Below are 18932 nucleotides of genomic sequence, written 5' to 3' on the forward strand. Positions count from 1 at the left end.
AAGAAAAAAGAAAAGCCTCTCAAATAATCTCTGCTTTCTGGGATTACCTGGTACAGCAAACCACTGTATTATTGGGTTGAAAAATCTGTTCACCTGGGTTAAATCATTCCTGAAACCAAACCTGAACTCAAGTTTAGCCATTAAAGTCAAGTTTCATTTCTGCTTAGCTCAAAGCAGAACCTGTGGCTGAAACTATTCAAAATGCACAGGAACACTGCTTCATACAATCAGGTTCAAAGTTTCAGAAAAACAAAAATATCCATGTAAAAATAGCACGTCAGCAGCTAAGGCATCAGTGATGCAAGGAAACGTAGGATTGTGTATAAATGTCATCAAATAAAAAAACCCAAACTCACAACTGTTCCCACTGCACATGGCTTCCACACCTGTTTATTCGAAAGGAAAATCTTCAGGCTTTCGAAAACATAAGTTTGTGCTCAAATGCACACAAACTGACACAGATTTGTAAATGTAAACAATAATTTAATCTTCAAACCTTGCACAGAATCTCTGTAAGCTCAGTAATTTCAGTAAGCAAATGTAATTATGCTTTGTCACTGAAACTATATTCAAAATAAATGAGTATTCATCAAACATGCATGATTTAATCTATTTTATCTTACATATTTCTAGGAGGACCACTCTGATGTTTATGCACTTCTGAAATGCTTCCTTATACGTAACCTTCAAAGGTGTCCGACCCCAGAAGCGTAATACCACCAAAGAGCCAGTACACCACGACAGGCTGAATATAAAAAAGAATATATGGGGAAGGGAGAAACATCAATTTGAAATTTGAAAACAAACACAACCATAAAGGTTTTCTGATCAAGCGGCAGCATAACTTGAAGCGTGCATTCAGTCTTCCATGGGGAATATATTGTTATTTCCTCAACTCTATTATACCATCTTCTCAGACCAGCATTTCTGGATGGTAATGTTTGGTTTTGATTATTCTTATAGCAAAATAACTTCTTTTAAGTCTACCCTTTCCTGTAGTTTATCCTAGCATAACTTGATCCTGGGGTTCCTTCTTTGTTGTTAGAATAAAGCCTGTCCCCCTAAAATTCTTACTTATTTCCACAAAAAGGTCTGCATCTCCTCCCCAACACCTCCTTCCCCACTCCCTGCATAGCACAGGATATATTCTACTCCTTAAAACACATTCTTCCAGTATCACACTACTGAATCTCAGAGAGATTAAACATTCAGTACATGTGCAAAGCAAGACAGGGACTTTTCAAATTGCAGGGTCGGTCCAACTGAGGGAGCCTCTATAACCTCTGAGTGGGGCCTCTATTTTATTTCGAAGGACCAGAAATAGAAGCTTCAAAATGGTAAATGTTTATATGAGATTCTCTTTAGATTTCCCACAATTTATTTCTAAATCTCCAGATTCTCTCACTAAAACCTCTCCTTTGCAACCCCTAGTGATGCAGCAAAACACACACAGTAATTCAGCTGTCATTGACTGTTCTCACACTTGAACTGGAGGCAAAGACTCCTTCATGCTACCCTCATTCACCCCTGTTGAGCAAAGCTGCCATGGGAATGTTTACAACACAGAGCCATGTTAGAGAGTCCCAAGCCAGCTCCAAACGAGCTGGTATATTTACATAGAATAATTTAGTGTCTTACCATTATACTAGTTCAAACCCCACAAGCAATACAGCCATCTGTGCCGGCTACAGAAAGTTAGTTCAGATGGGCCTGGGTAAGATGGCAGGACTAAAAAGCCACTGTAGAGCTGTTGTGGGCCTTCACCAGAAGTGGAGCTGTATCAGCTATCTGCTGCCCAAAAAGCGTGATACTTGGAGGAACAAGAACATCGGAAGCACAGCACCAGGCAGACAGAACAGGATCTCACAGAGAAGGGCTTAGGGATAAGAAGCCCGAGCAGGAGTTCAAGCACTTGTTTTTAGACTCTACTTCCATGAGAAGGGAGTGACACAGATCAGATTATTCTTTGCATGCTCCGTATACATCACCTGCCATTTTATCAAAACCTACTTAGGCAAGGAATGACCTGTCTAAAGGCAAGGCTGACCGTTGATAAAAGTAAGGCATGACAGTTGAATTTGGAAGTCTGTGACCCAAAGCCTCTCTAGCGCTCGACTCATGCCCATCAATGTTTTTCAGCTGTAGAGCAAATCTATCAATGCATAGGACCTGAATGCAACAGAACGAGGAAGGTATGAGAATATTAGTGTTAGGTCCATCGAGCTAAGAAGGCTCTGTCCATAGAAGATGAAGAGAAAACCAAAAGGTCAAAGAATCATGTCACTTCATAACATCTCCTGCACAGGAAGGCAGCAGATTTGAAACTGATCGTGTGACATTGCAGCACGAGAGAAAGGTGATCTCAGACACCAAAAAGACCATGTATGTAAGCGATGTCTTCTTTCCAGCTTTTTTAGCCAATTATACATTTTAGAAGCATTTTTACTGACACCATGCTTGTATGTCAATATAAAAATAATTTATAAATATATTGTATTAATCAGCTTTTATTCCCATAGAGCTTAGAAACAACAATCAAATATAATTGTTACCATCTTTGTTACCTCTTTGGCTAGATTGTGTGAGTAGAAATATTAAGAAATGTTTCCAGAGGACCTTTTTGAAAATATCAGCTGAAGTATAATTGCAATAGAGCACAGAAGAAAGCCAGCTGTGATAGGTGGTACTCACGCTGTACAGTTGTCCCACACATAAACCAGTCAATATAACTCAGTAAATTAGAATAATTAAAAAAAAAAAAAAAAGTGTTGTGACAGTAACAGATAAAGGAATGCACAGTGTATTAGTTATCAATGCTTTATTATTGAAAACAAAATCGAAATTCTCTTATCTGGCACATAAACAATTATTTCTACAAAAAGGAAAGCCTACAAATCTGATAATTTATACAAATAACAGTTTTTCAAAAAATAAAATTTTAATTTAGTAAACTTGTCTTGTGCTCTTTTATTTTTTTAGCACTGTCTGCAATAATCCACCATAAATCCCTGAGCAGAGAGACATATTTTAAACATGTTTTAAATTTTTCCCAAAAGAAGAAAGTTGTCAAGCCCAGACCTATATTAAAAAAATGTATTCAGGGACATTCTTGTTAAATTTATGCTAGTCCTTTTTTCTTTGTTTTCTTTTTTTTTTTTTTTTAAAGAAACAAACAAAACCAGTTATAAATGCAAACATGACACTGCATCACAGGAGTGCTCCCCTTTTCCCCCTTTTGTGCATTGAATAAAAATTACTAAACAAGAATGAGTACAAGTTGAAGGAGACAAATAACATAGTGAATGGTTAAGACCATGAAGCCATCGAAGTCTGATGGCAGTTGAGCAAATAAAGTTGCAGGATACCACAGTTTTATACTGAGTTCAGATATAGTTACTATCTAATTTATTTCTATACTTTTTCCAGAAAGTCAGTAAAGCAGGAGAATACGTTCAAGCTACCATTGTGTTCTAACACTGGTTTCAATGATAGAGTAGAAATTCAACTTTTGACCCTTCAATTTTGCTTTTCCAGCCATAACATTATTTGAGAAAAACTTGACACACTCCACAAAACCAAACAATCTTGCCCTGCTGGCCCTTCTGGTAGGCCAGTTGTAAACTCAGCAACTTAGGGTATTTTAGAGAGCAAGCAAAGAAAAGGAAACACACACCACTACAATTTTTTACCATACTGACTTTGAAACTGCTACACTCCAATCTATTTCAATACAGATTTAAAATCCAACTGTACGGGGAAAATGACCAAGAAGGTGGAGTATAACTCAAGTGTCCCTTTTCCCATTAGGTACACACACTAAGCACAAAAAATGCAAGGAAAACCAAATAAAAGAAATAGTAACACTTACAGACTGTTGTGTTAATGGCAGGTAACGTTGCTGCAGTTGAGTAATAAATAAATAAATACAGCAAAGTGTTCTTCTCTACAGTTTCGTTGGAATGGTGCTCAACAGTTAATAAGCAAAAAAACCCCACCCCAAATCCTTTCTCAGTAATAGTTTTTAACAGAAGATCCTGAAGAAGCTTCAGTTCAAGGTGCTCTACCACTTCAACATTATATCTACCATTATGAAAAGAACACTGAAGCAGATACCAACAGGTCATTAAATGAAATAGTAAATTTTCTTACAAGCAATAATACTTTTTCCAAAGAAAGAAAGCAGTTAACAAATGGCCTGGAAAAAAACTGACTAAAGCTTCAATACACTGCAATTTAAAATAAATTATTTTTACATTTAAACACTGAAGACTAAAACAGTAACTAGGCGAAATCATTCTGAAACAGGAAGAAATTCAACCTCACCAAAAACATATTTAGGTATTTGACAGCTCTGCTGCTAGCACATGTCAGAATATAAACAGAATGCTAATATTTGGTTAGAGTCTGAACAGGTAATACTTTCAAAACACCACCACTATGAAAAGTAACTGGCAACCACCGTTACAAATTTCTCACCGTTACATAGTCTTAAGCATGATCTATTCCAGTCCCTTCTGTTATTTGCCAGCCTCACCAACGTATAACGTTCCCTTTTCTCTTGAGTTGCTCATTAAGTCTTATTTGTAGCATATCCAAGCACTAATGTTTTCAAATCTCACTTGGCTGAGTTATTGCAAAAATACCAGTTTCGAGCTGGTCTTATCTGAGAGCAGTGTGAACAGAGTCCATCACATTGTTCTATAGTACCCTTTTTTTATTTTCTTAAGATGACAGGCTGACCACACTCATTTGATATCAGGGCACACATCAGCCTTGCTTGTATTGCTAAATGACACCTCTGGACTTTTTTGGTTTTGGGTATTTTACCACTCTACATATACATTTGATGTAGAATATGAGCGGTTCCTTGCACATTCTGCCTAGCCCACAGCCTTTTGACTGTATCTCAAGAAAACAGCATTAAAACTTAACAAGCTGAAATAGTACGCATAGCCTCAGTAAACAATTATGAATGCTGGCATCTAATCACAAGTGACAGGTTTGAAAAAAAAAACCAAACAAACCAAAAACCACAATTGGCCATATAAGCTGTGAAATTGGTAAGCAAGTGGTCCTAAAGTGAGATACAGCAGCATTAAGACAAAATGCAAACACACTGGATTTAGTATATATTTTAATGAGTTACAGTATCAGCAGAATACTTTAACCTACTATTACCATTTTTACTCCCATATGGCTGAGTGTATACTGGACAATTTTCCCTTAGTATTTCTATGACTGTATACATTTCAGGTACCCACCCAAAAGTTAGCAATATGGGATTTCAAATGATGTACCAAATATGCCAAAACACCTTCTCTCAAGTGCTATGGTTCTAAATATTTTTGTGGGGTAACAAGTCCTTCATGAATATCTCAAAGTCTCCCTTTTTCTATTTATCTTGCAAAAAAACTTATGCCAAAAAAGCAGAATAGATTCTCCTAGCAGCAATTAAGACCTCTGATCCTTGCAGTCAAGTCCAATGAGTTCTCTGACTGGACAACTGTGTGGAAGTTCTAGTTCATGGTTTTAATCAATTTAAGATAAAAAAAGTTCAGAGTGTTCATCATCATGTTTTGGATGTCTTCAAACCTTGTTTCTCCATGATATTCCACAATTTGCGAAGATTGGACTGAGTGATGACATCATCAGGTTTAAGTTGAAGAGCAAGGAGGTAGTTTTCTTCAGCCTCTCTCAGTTTACCATTCAGATGGAGAATGGCTCCAAGATTCATTAGGGCAGCTGGATACTGGTGCAAAAAACAAGGGAAGGGGAAATATTAGAAATATTTTCAGTTTTTCTTTTCAGACAATATTCTTCCACTTACACAAATTATTCCCTTATGATTGCAGTCTTTTCATGGAAGCAATTTAGCAATTTAAGCAAATAGAGATAACAAGAAAAAGTTTCTGAACAGCTGCTGTATACTTTGTGCTTTAAACAGGGCAAGCTCTGGTGTCTACAGACATAGCCGCCTCTCTTTAATGAGAAAACACAGAACTCATAAAGCTTTACATGTGGTAATGTCGGCATAGCACAGTTTCCAAGAGAAAATTAAAGTAATCCAAGAGCGGATTAAAGACAGGAATTTAATTTTAATTGAACCCATTGCCAATAAAGAGTTTATAATCATTGGGAATAGTTAACACATTGGAACTCATTCCTTTTTTCTCTTTGTCTTAATTATAACTAGTAGAAAATACATTCTGTTTTCAGATGCTAAGGATGTTCAGGGGTCCTAGGATATCCATTTAGACTCAGGTTGTAGCAATTATTTCTTAATGAATGACTGAATAAAATTAACAATGGTGGAAACATGCTATTTTAATAACAAAGATGTGAAAATTTCATAACAAATCCATTAAAAAGCTTCTTATGTTACTAACAATTTTTCCATCCTTAGCTAAGAAAAAATGTTTCTTGTTTTTATTTTCCATCTTTAGATCATTCCATTAAGAAATAAAAGGTTGGTCATGACAATTAAACATGCCTGGTTATTGGAGGTAACAAATATTACAGGGGCAGAAAAGCAGATTTACGACGCTGAAGAGAACAGTCTAACTTACCTTTTTGCAACTACCTAAGGTATTCACATGCTAGTGAGAGCACAGTAAAGGCATCTGCCAAACCAGTACCTTGCATTTCAAAGAAGCAAGGAGAAAAATACGACACAAAGGTCACTGAGGTTCTCCCCCTCAGGACACTATTATCTCCAATGAGCTTCAGGAACACTCACTTTCGAAGTCACATAGCTTTGCCTCAGAGAAGTGTTTCAAGACACCACTCACCAGTGTTCTGATCAAAATGAGATACTCAAAATGTGAAGCCACATGGAAACTCAGCTTCAGGCTACTGCGTGGGGGTGTTGGCATGCTTTAGAAGCCCTTCAGTGACAATAATTTCAGGTAAATATGGTAGGTAGAACGAATAAAAATGCAGTATAGTTGGTCTCCCAGACTGACGTGGTAATAGGAATTCATTAGGTTGAGGAAGACTTACTATGTTCCAAACCTCTCCACTAGCAAGTTAAACTCATTATTCATATCCTTCTGAATCAAGCTTCAAAAAAATGCTCCATAATTCCTGTGTCCAAAACCTCAATTTTGTAGTGGAAATGTTGTTCAGAAAATTCCCTAGCTTTATATCCTACAAATATTTCATATTTTTTCAGCTTTCTTCCTGCTTCTTTTCACCTGTTCACATACGCATCACAAAATCTCATGAAGAACTGCAACACATCAAATTTTCAGAACAACTGGCTTCCAGAGTTTCAAAATTAAGCAAAACAAAATGAGTTCAGCCCTCCCTATTGTAAACATCAAAATGTTAATGCAGTGGAATCAGAAGATGTTATTTTTAGATTTAATTTTTCTTGCTTTACCCTGACAGATTATTTCCACCACCCTACTAAGTCAGTTACTTCGTTCTACTAAAAATCAAAACAAAAAAATCCTACAGCTGGATTTTATAAAGTCTTCCCAGTTAAATACTCTCCAAAACTTCATTTTCAGTCATATTCTGTACAGAGAAAGAAAACTAAGCCCCTGACATGTAATTTTTGCTATGGACAACATATATTGGCTGCAACATTATCATAGCTCCACCTTGGCAATAATTTGGAATAATATACTTTGGAATAATACACTCCTTAATTACAGATGTTCTGGGTGCTAATTGAAGCAATGCAAGAATGATTGGAAAACAGCTCCACTGTATATGGATGGATGTCTAAATATCCACATATTTTATTTATTCATTTACTTTTAGATTTAAGATTGTTTGAGAGAATTTTCTCAAATCATGAGTAGGATAGTCCATTCCCACTAATTGTGCTCCTTGTTTATCTAATTAGAGTTTATGAATCAAACAGCTTTTTTCAAGAGCACAGTTACTGACACAGAACTGTCTTCTCACTTGAAATATAACTATGTGCGTACATTTGTATGTAGACAAAGCTTACAATGGATAAGGATTAAAAAAACCTTAAACCTAGAAAAACTCATCCTAAATAAGACATACATTAAAATGTGCTCAGGGCTAATTCTACAGCATCCACAAACTTATTGTGTGGGAAGTAACACAGTTGTCTCATACAGTTTCCAGAATTCCTCTCCATTTCCTTCACACCCCCTGAAAATATGGTATGTGTATGGTACTAATCAAGCACTCTAAAGAACATCATATACATAAGCCTAGCTAAGAAAAACTCTTCTGCCATCATGTCTTTAATTTGATATATCATTTCATTATAGCAAGTAACAAAAACATCTAGAAAAAGAATAAACTGCATGCCTTTTAACTGAACTTGAAATTTTCCAACTTCTACACATCATTCCTGATTTCCTGGAGACCCAACGAATTTGAGGCCATTATTGCTCTAAACAAATATGTCAATGGAAAATGTGAACTGATAATTCATTTCAGGTAGTGCTGAAAGTTCATTCCAAGTCCTCCGTCTTTCAAACAAGGAAGTGCACAGAATTTTGGAAAGACTACTCCCTAACTTTCTAGGGTATCGGCCACCCCAATATCTACAGTTTATTGTAACAATGACAAGAATTTTGGGTGACTGCAAGATTATACATCAGCGCCATCGCTCTCTGACACCTATAAATGATGGTCTGAGGACAAGAGAGCAAGAAACATTTGCTATAGTTTTTCTTCACATATATTATCTTTTATTAGAGACAGCTGATAAAACTTTTCAGTACGTTAACAAAGGCAGTCGGCAGCTACCAGTGCAATAACATGGGACTTGTAGCACTGTATAACAAATGACACCACCTACTACTACAGAGACTTGAAAGGAGAAACAGGCCTGCCTTCATTTCCTTTTGGAGACAGATGCTTTACATCAAAAAAAGCTGACTGGCATTTCTATCAGGGTTATAAATGCTGTCTTTTATACTCTATTGGGAATTATTCCCTTTATTAGCATTTTTGTCATGGCGTGTTTGTTTCCTTAGTGTTTTTTTGGGGGCCTGGGGGAGGTGCTTGTGGTGAGGAGGGGAGAGGAATAACAGAGTAGTTAATGAGTAACACAATGATAGAAGAAACGCATTTAGTTGCCTGAGGTGTTTTTGGTTTACATATATGACAATTCTTTCAAACTTTCTCTATACTACCAAAATAAAAGGATAGCCTTGGGGCATCCAAAAATGTTTATGCAAATTAAAGTCCTCTCTAAAATTAGAGAACTATGGAACCTGCAAAGAATTCAAAATAATTCTGGGTAGTATTTTGGGATTACACTAATGTAATCAAGTACAGTATTGGACCCACAAACAGAATGAATTTTAATGGCACAGAAGATGAACTGATTCGCTGTTCATCATCTCTGGCTCCACATATAGCAAATACCGTATCAGAACAGTGCCAAACAGAAGACGACAAATTTACTCCTATATATGCCTGAGAAGTTACAGAGAGAGAGACAAATACACAGACACATGACCTAGCTCAAAAACACCTCTTGCATGGTAGACAAAAATGAAAAAACAACTGCCCAAACACAAGCAACAAAATCTGAAATTGTTTTCCCCAAAGCTCTGCTTACAGATGACCTTCTCTGCTCAACATCACAGAGGCCAGGGCAGCAGATTCTGAGATAAAAGTGCATTTTGTTGCTGCCGGGGTACTTATAAGGAAAATGCCAATTTTTACTCCAGTAGAATCACAAGTGCAAGCTACTTCTCACTTAGCCATTTTAAAAGGTCACTCACTGAAAAGATGTTGCCAATATTTGTCTTGCTCTTAATGAATTACTGCAGTGCATGATCTTGTAGTTGTTTCAAAACAACCCCGGGACTGTTTAATGAATACTGTAATCAGCGTGGCCAACTCATCAGAAACACAGAGGCTAAGTGTTTTGTTTTAAAACAGTGCAATTAAGGGCACTTGTTCTTTTAAGCGTTCCTGCTGAGTGAAGTCCATACTTAAAGGAGGACACAAAATATCATTCACGTGTGAATAATTAATCCCAGAAATTCTAGTTAAGTGTGGGTGAAGAATTCGGATATTTCTCTGTGATAACTGAGGATACATAGAAGGTACGATGACTGAGGAGTGAAGTAGCAGAGTATTAGTTGTAGAATGGCTCACTAAGCATGGAAGTAAAGCATGGTGGACTGCTTCATCTTATCAGTGACCATGGGATAATGTGCTGTCATGACTTTTTTATCCTCTTACAGGATGGCAAGAATTTGCACTTGAACTTTCATTACTGGTGTTACTGCTGTAGCACAGCATAGTATTTACTGGAGCAATCAAAATGTCAACAGCTCCTTTTTTATCGCTAAAGATAACTGTGGACAACAGAATCGTTTCAGGGGTGGCACTTGCTTTTCACAGACCTCACAACTTTTGAGTAAAACCATGACCTAGGAGTTGCCCCAAGATGCAAGCATACTACTTTAAAGCGTGGGGATGGGCAGAGGAGGCAGAAGGAGAGGCAGGGGAGGGACATGCAGCGAGGTGGTTGCTGCCAACTGGATCTTACTCTCCAGTGCAATACATTGACAACACTGTAAATTCAGCAGTGACACATGGAAGTAGACCTTTTTATAGGAGCGACCTAGTGTTGTCAGATAAGCCAAGTGTCAGTTATTCCTTCCAGGGACTCATGTTTCTACCTGGTTCTCTATGCTATAAGGCTTCTTAAGAACTGCAGTTTGCATATATGTCATGTCTGGTATTTTGTTCCAAACAGCACATGAATCACAGCTAAGATGCTGATCTCCAGTGAGCTGGATAAGATGACAAGAGTAAGTTGTCTAAGAACAGATAACTTGGTGCAAAAAGCACTCTGGAACAAGAGACAGGATGTGTGGCAAACTATATGGATCAGAGAGAATAAAAAAAGAATAAAATTCAGAGTTGAGAGGGATTTCCTGTGCCATCAGACCAGACAGCAAAGTATTCAGCATTTCTGCTGAAAAACAAAAAAAATCAGCATATTTGCAAACTCTTAAAATGGAAGAATACTCTGCAAATTTTCCTCTACGACAGTTAAGTATATTAATTAAATTGCAAGTCTGCTCATGATCAGATTCTGTAGGTATGCTCTTGTGCTGACAATAGCTTTCAGCTTAAATAGTAAAGCGGGGAAACGGAGAGAAAAGCATTCTTCCTGCAAGTACTAATTTGAATAAACACTGCGAAGACCACAGTTTCCACAGTTGTATTAGAAATGGACCTAAATGTCTCTGCTGCAAAGGAAGCCTGCGTCCCAATCTAATTACCTTAAGATTGACTAACATACATAGCTATATAAATCCAACTAACAATAAGCCTAGGCTCTTGGGGGAGTGGATCCTTGGATTCACTCATCATTTCTAAAAGTATCACGTTGTTAACGCTGATATAGAACAACCTTAGTTATTCTTTACTAATATGTCATTACACAGAAAGAGGCTTCATTTAGTGCTCTGTTCATATTTTGTTCACCAAAGTAACAAATTGTTAACCTCCAGGGAAGATGAACACCCTCCAGGGAAAAAAAAAAGTGCATCGAAAAAGAAAACACACAAAAAATAAAGTAGATAGGAAAAATAGATAGCTTCTGTTGAATACTGTTTATGTAATAGTCTCATGTTAGGATAATGTATCAATTTAATAAGGCAGAAGAATAGCACCAGATAATAGCTGGTCACCTTAACAACTGATGATACTACATAAATGTTAGGTCATGTACTTTTTTAATTTTATACATATATATAAAACTATATTTAAATAATTTTTTAGTTATTTTACATTTGGACATTCTCATCCAGACTTTCAAAGCAGATGACACTTTAAGCTGCCTGGTGAAAGGAGAATAATACATGGAGATTGTTTGTATGCATCTAATCTTGTGTGCTTTCAAACACTGGCAATTCCAAACACTAAAATTGCGAACTACAGGATATGTACATTTAAAACCAGAAATTAAAAAGTGAAGGAAGAGTTTTTAAACTTATTTTTATATTTAGGTGGCAGATATGGGAGTTTTCACCCACAAGCAAGCTGTAGAATTATTCAGTTTGCTTGTAGATTTAGACATCGGCGTCATTAAGGACACCCACAGCTGTGAGTGGGGGAAGAGTTCTAGACTTGGCATGGGAAGGAAGCAGCAAGCAGTCTACTTTGTTTCTCAAATTATCACATCAATAGGGGACATTTTAGCAACAATGTTCTCGAGCCAGTGGAGATTTTTTTCCTCAACATCTTTTTCATCTTACACATCAGAGACTGCTCAGAGTTTTAAAAACACAGTTATCCAAAACCAAACAAGCATATGTAGATATATGTTACATCTTGCTGCTGAAAAGCTATCTACCATTGGCCTTTATATAGATTCACTGTATACAGTTTTATATATCAGGAAGATAACAAAAGTATGTGTTATAACTGGTAAAGGATGCAGATAATAACAACAGCTGAAAAAGTCCCACAAAAATGTACTTACATTTGTAACTTCTGTGTATCTAGATTTTTCCCCTGATGGTCACGCATCAATTGCTTCGATTTATGCTTACAAAAATCTCCTAGTAATCACTCTCAGTTTATACAGAAACCATGATGGACATTTTTAGATAACATACTTCTGTGACCATAATAAAAGCTAAACAGCAACATACATTATGAGTATTTAATATTATGGTTATATTTAAGAAAAAAGAAAATAAAAAAAATTTCCAGGCCTCAAAGTGTTTCTAATTAAACTTCTTAGCTTTCCAGCTCAAGTGTTGTCATCAATATAGGATATGATAATCTTAGCCAATTTTCCTAGCACTTTAGGATTTCATTTTAAAAAATCTTCAGATGACTTAATTTTTGTCTATATAAATCCAACTATGTTCTGATGCCTGCAATTTATAATTTTAATACATAGCTACAATTATGGTATAAAACATTTAACAACTTCTTTACCTTATCTAACACCAGTACACGGCATACTAATTAGGAGGTCTGTACTCCCAGTGAGTGAGAAACTTACTGAATAGAAATGTCATCTGTACTACCATACTGACAAACAGAATTTGCTCAAAATCTTTCAGTAACAGAATTTTGTACTATTAAGAACAAGTAAGGGTTTTTTTAAATGAAATTGAATCTGTTAGTAAATGCATATTTGCACACACTTCCTTTCTAAACCTTGGAAACCAGAAAAATAAATGGCTTTGTGTTACTGCCTAAAGATAAACCCCACTTTTAATATAAAAGAAATTTAAAGTGTTAAAAGAAACATTAATATACTCTACTTCACCCAGCAGCACATATGCAGGGCTGACTAGAATAGCTGTCCATAATACGAAAATAAAAACTGGCTAATCTTCACAGAAAACTCTAATCTACAGATCATCTGAGATTATGATCACAATTATACTCACAGTATGTATTACTAGCACTAAATTATATTCATTTTTTTTCAATCAAATAAAATATCATTGGAAAATAAAAATGACTGCTGAGAGTGAATGCATCTTCCATATATTTTTTGCCTAGATACTGATTAAATACATCAGCACCCGGAGAAGGTTGTATAGTTTATCAAGATGATAGTCACAGGCATATGAAGCAGTGCATTAGAGCTTCCAATAGCCAACTACTGAAATTTCAGAAGGAAAAAGTTTTCATTGCTGGCTTTGAAAAGTCAGCTAAGTCCTAATTAAGGAAATCTCAAAATCACAAGATTTCCAGTGCTTTGACTCAAGTTGTTCAAATGAATGTGAAGTGTCAAACAAGGCTTTGCACTTTTGGCTGACAAGTGTAGTCAGCTGAATTAAACGCTTGAGAACTAGATTAATATTGATATTGCTGTATGTTTTCCAAAGCTATTTAGGTATTTGCAGTTGTAAGGCATAGCTTTCAGGCACACTGCGTAAACCATTATGCAACTTGACACCCTTGCTCTGAGCACGACGAATGAGAATCTTGCTAATTTGTTCAAGGCTTATATCATGCACAATCACTATTAAGACAGCTCACAGAAAAAGCGTGATTATTAGAGCAATACAGAAACAGGAAAAAAGAAAAGACAAGGAGTTTATTAGGCATTGTAGGATGCTTTAGGATGAATTTTAGCTTTCATTCCACTCTTCCATAGACACATTTTCTTCCAGCTAACTTTCCCTAGACAACAGAATCAATCGTTATTACTCTATTGGTAATAATTTAATTGGTAGGCAAGTGCAATTGATGCCTATCACATGAAGAGATACGATTACCATAACAACATGGTTTATCAACGGTGTCTGAAGGCATTTTCAGATTGGTCCAAAAATGCAACTTCAGCATGTGGGAATTTTTTCCAAGGCAATTTTGCAAGTAAAAACTCACTCCATAACTTTGTAAATAAGGAACAAAACTCCTGAGATGATGTATTGTTCAAGGAACTACATTTTCATTAGACAGCAGACACAACAGAAAATGCTTGAAAAAATCTTGTTCATATTTTCTTTCTGAAATTTCTGCATGGAAAACCTTAAAGTATTTCCATATCAATCTTCTTTTTCTTCTCTTTTGTCCTTTTTCATCTGGCTTTTATCACTTCCATGTCTGCTGCATAGTGCAAAAAGATAACAGCTACACTGTATTGACTTCAGCTTTACCCGCAGGATTATAACAGCGGTTGAGAAAAGAGGCGCATACTATTGGTCCTTTGCAAAATGCTGAATTACAGTGCTCCATGTAATTCATAAGAATTCATGCCTTATTTTTTGGCAGCCAGTAACTTGCAGGTGTTCCCTATATAGTATTTAGCAATTAAATCTACAGTACATATTAAAACTATTAACTTCCAGGGTAAGCGAAAGGATTTAATTTTGATTCTTGTAGCGTAAAGATTTTAAGGCTGTAGTTTCTAAAATTTGGTCTTGTGACTGCTAATAGTAAGACCACTGGGCACTAATTGCTTGCTAGGCTTTTACAAGGTTGTGACTTGTAAAAAAATAAAACTACTTTCTGCTAGGGCAGCCTTATTTACCACGTCTGATCGGTGACACATATGCTTACAGTGCTTTGTGAGTAATTACTATCAATAACAGCAAGGCATGTTCAGTGGTAGATCTACACATCAAGGTTGCACTAGATACTGCATATGCCAATAACTGCTGTTTATTGAAGAGCAGCTTTCTGTATTCTTCAAACTACATTTTTAAGAAATGGGCACAGGAAACAAAACTGAGAATAATATTTTCCTTTTTAAAAAGGTTTAATTATTTCTGAAGGCACAAGAGGACAACTAATATTGGCAGGACTAGTACCAAGAAATCAAAGTTCAGTTCCTGCCTCCAAAATTCAATTTCAAAAATTACTCAGTGAAACCAGATGCTTGCTCCAAACTTCCCCAGAAAAAGCCCTCCATGACTGCAGCAAACTAAAATCCAGGGCACTAGAATTGCTACGCAGTTCTGCAGTCAATGGCTCGGGTTAATTTGCTTCTCATTATATATTTTCACTACACATACCACCCATTCTATACGAACACCACAGGATTCTGCAGAAAGTAACTTCAGGTCCTACCTACCAGCAGGCTTTTTGTTAAAGCTCATTTTTTTCACCCAAACCAAAAGGTTTGCTTCCTGTGCAATTTATATAATCTCTGTTCAGAAAGCACTTTCTTTCTGTTATGGGTAAAACATCCAATTTGTGAACTAATCAACAAAAAACCTCCGTGCAGCTATCAGAACAGAATTTTTCGCACAGAATTAAGGAAGGTTCATGTACTTATCTTTCAAAAATGATAAAAAATAAGTCTGATAATTTTAAGTGTATTTAAATGCAGTTAGAATGAGAAGAAATGGAGTAGAACTACTGAGGTACAATAAAACTCCACCAAAGAACTCCACCATAAACTTAGCAATCATTTACCCCACAGAATCTAAGTGACATACAGCCAACCTTCATATAGAATTTAATTTAGGGTATTATTGTGGATTTTCATTTTTACTGTTGTTATATTGGAGAAGATTTTTATTTTCTTTCACACTGTAATTGTTTTCAGTGAGTTTGAGGCAGCCAGATGCTGAGGCAACAGGCACTGTTACAAACCATAATGTCAGATTAAAGTTACTTACTGTTACAGGGAAACAATCTTTACTGGAGCACCTGAAGAGTTAGTAAAACTGTCTCAGCTTAGTAATAGAGACATTGGAAGACTTGTTTCAAAAGGGTAGGCACAATTGAATGTGTATTTGCTCTCCAGTAAAACTAACTGTGGTAAATAGAATCGTGTAAATGCAATATGCAGGGCTGACCAATGTACAGTGGTTCAGAATGCCTCAACAAAAAGGGACTGCTCTTTGGCGTAAATGAAAAGCTGTCCATCCCCTCCTCACTGCATCTTCTCATTAGCAGACACCTGATCTCTAGACTGTAACTTTCCCAGGGAAAAATACATTCAAACTGGTACTGCATTTACTCTTAAAAACAAATTCCAAGATTTCTTCAGCCAAACACCTTGCCACCCAACCCCTTCCTAGCAGTCTGCAAACATACAGTTCTTCTCAGGCAGATCTCAGACCAAAACCAGCCTTATTGGTGGGGGTTTTATCTCTATACAATCACCTAGTACACCTGGAGGTGTGGGAGGGTAGGGGAGATTACCGGTTGCATCAAAACCATCTTGTGAAACAGAAATGTAGGTTTCCAGAAATTGGGGTGGGGTGGGGGTGGGTGGCGGGTGGGGGAATCTAACAGGATATGCCAACCCACAACTAAAAATCATTCCTAGAATGAGAAATACGTCAGAACTATAGATTAGGAAGAAAATTAGGAAGCTAGTTATTACAAAACATCCTACTGAGAATGTACTACTGGGTTTATTTAATAAGCATTAAAAACACTTCCTTATCAGTTCTAATTGCATAATAAATTCATTGCACTGTTTCCAGAATCAGCACTAGAATACTCTATTAGGAAAAACCTTGCTGGATTCTCTTTTAATTGAGTTCAAACAGATGGTTTAATTTCTGAAATTCTAATCTACTGCTGTGAGTTCTATATTTCATGGCACTTTATTTTTGATTGACACTGAGGGCTACATTTACAAGGCAAAGCCAATCTTGCTCTCTCCAGGAACTGATGCAGGCAGCCTAGTACCCCCTGCCATATTACTATCAGAATGTCAATCACAATCAGGTATATAGGCCTACCCATGATACCTCATCTTCACTTCCACAATTTCAGCAAAGAGACTGTATCCTTACAAACTACTGCCTCCCACCATCTCAAAGCATGATGATTTCTTTTATGCAAAGCAACAGTACAAATCTAGGCCGTGACTTCCCATTAATTAGTTTTGCAAACCTATTTCCTCAATTATTCTGTAAATTAACATCATAGTTGAGTACAAGCACAACTGCTGCACAGCTATTTACATACCGAAATGTAATCATAGAAAAAGAAAAGTTATCAGTCTACTAAGTTGTGGATGAAAAACACTAGATGAAACAAATCTGCACTCCAAGAGACAGGCCTAGTTGACATCACATCCTTTTTTCTTCAAATAATTTTGATGGTTGACTGCACATATCTACATACCAGATAAAGACTTCAGATTTGCATAACAAAAATACATATAAAAAAAACAGGAAAAGAAATATGAGGACACTAAGATTTCCGCTCAAATTAACTAAGGTGCAGTCCCACAAAATTTCTGAATAAATGTCTTGACAATAAAATAGCTCAAGTATTATTTGGTGTGAGAATTTCTTCTCTTTGGAGAATTTATGACCTATCCATTGAGAATTACAATCATCCAGTGGGATTGAAAGAACAGTGTTCTGTATCTAGGTAGGTGCCTGGAAAAAAACCAGAACCTGTACCTTAATACTTGGGTGACTAATTTCTCAGGAAACATCACTGAACTACTAATAAACATGTATGATTTTTGTGAAAACATGGTCTTTTACTTTTTGGAGATTTAGTCCCATAAACATTTTGAACACTGTGGGCAACAGAGCCTACAATGGAAAATGGGTGCATAAAATACTCTGGGCTATTTTTTCTGTGAAGAAAAGACTTTAATAGCAGCTCCAAGCAGCACAAGGGATTGCGCCCAGATGTACAGAAAACCTTATAAGACCTATGGCCTAAGCAAATAGCTCATGAATTATCAGAGAGTTTCTTTCTCTCAAATTACATGTTAAGCATAAAAGTACTGTTTCAACAGCTCTTGGTAAGAGTAATTGATGATTTAATGAAGATCCAAAGGTTAATTAAATTAGAAAAGAGTAGTTAGTATATAGTTGCTTATTTCCAACATTCTTCCTCCCATTAAAGAAAAGCATGTCTATACATTTTACAGTTCATGAAGATGAATGACTCAGAAAATACATTATGCCAATAATTAGACTGTAGATGGATTAATATTTGTGGAAAATTTGTAAACATTTTCATAGCTAAAAATGAAATGAAAAGCACTCCAAAATACCATGACGATGAGTTTCTGGCTTACTTTGCAGAGCGTTTCTGGGTATGCAGCTTACTGTTTTAAAAACTATATGTGAAGAAGCGTTCATAGCTGCTTGCATAATTTCACTTGAAGAGATCAGGAACTACAGGGCCCAATTTACCTCTTACGTGCAGGAGAAAACAGAAGCAACTCTAAACAAGTCAATGGTGTTACTGCAATACAGTATCTATGTAAGCAGAAGAAACTCAAATGTATTTTCATTTCAATCATTTAGAACTCGCACAGACAAAATACTTATTGATTAGGATACCAGTGTACAGCAAATTATTCTCGATGGGAAATAAACAGCTACTTAAAGGCATTTTAATTAAATTCCAAATCCCACAGATTACACTGAGGGAACCAATCAGTCTCAGATATTCACATATTTAACTGTATGATCAGAAGAAAAGAGTAGAAATGAACCCCCACAATCTAACTCTCACAAAATTGAAGCTGAGAACTGTAATGACGTGATTTCCAGCTTTCTGCCAGG

The 18932-nt window shown here is 36.3% G+C and overlaps 1 protein-coding gene across 2 annotated transcripts in view; it reads right to left on the bottom strand.

Annotated features, from left to right (window-relative positions):
- Positions 1-2803: 2803 nt before the first annotated feature.
- TMTC2 (transmembrane O-mannosyltransferase targeting cadherins 2) overlaps positions 2804-18932 on the bottom strand; it is a 267338-nt gene continuing 251209 nt past the window's right edge. For both annotated transcript variants that reach the window (XM_075080710.1, XM_075080711.1), the window contains one exon: positions 2804-5749. In XM_075080710.1, the coding sequence (XP_074936811.1) occupies positions 5570-5749 (180 nt within the window). In that variant the 3' untranslated portion in view covers positions 2804-5569. The remainder of the gene's footprint in view (positions 5750-18932) is intronic.

The sequence above is a fragment of the Phalacrocorax aristotelis genome, chromosome 1 (genome assembly GCF_949628215.1).
Source record: "Phalacrocorax aristotelis chromosome 1, bGulAri2.1, whole genome shotgun sequence".
Taxonomy (NCBI): Eukaryota; Metazoa; Chordata; class Aves; order Suliformes; family Phalacrocoracidae; genus Phalacrocorax; species Phalacrocorax aristotelis.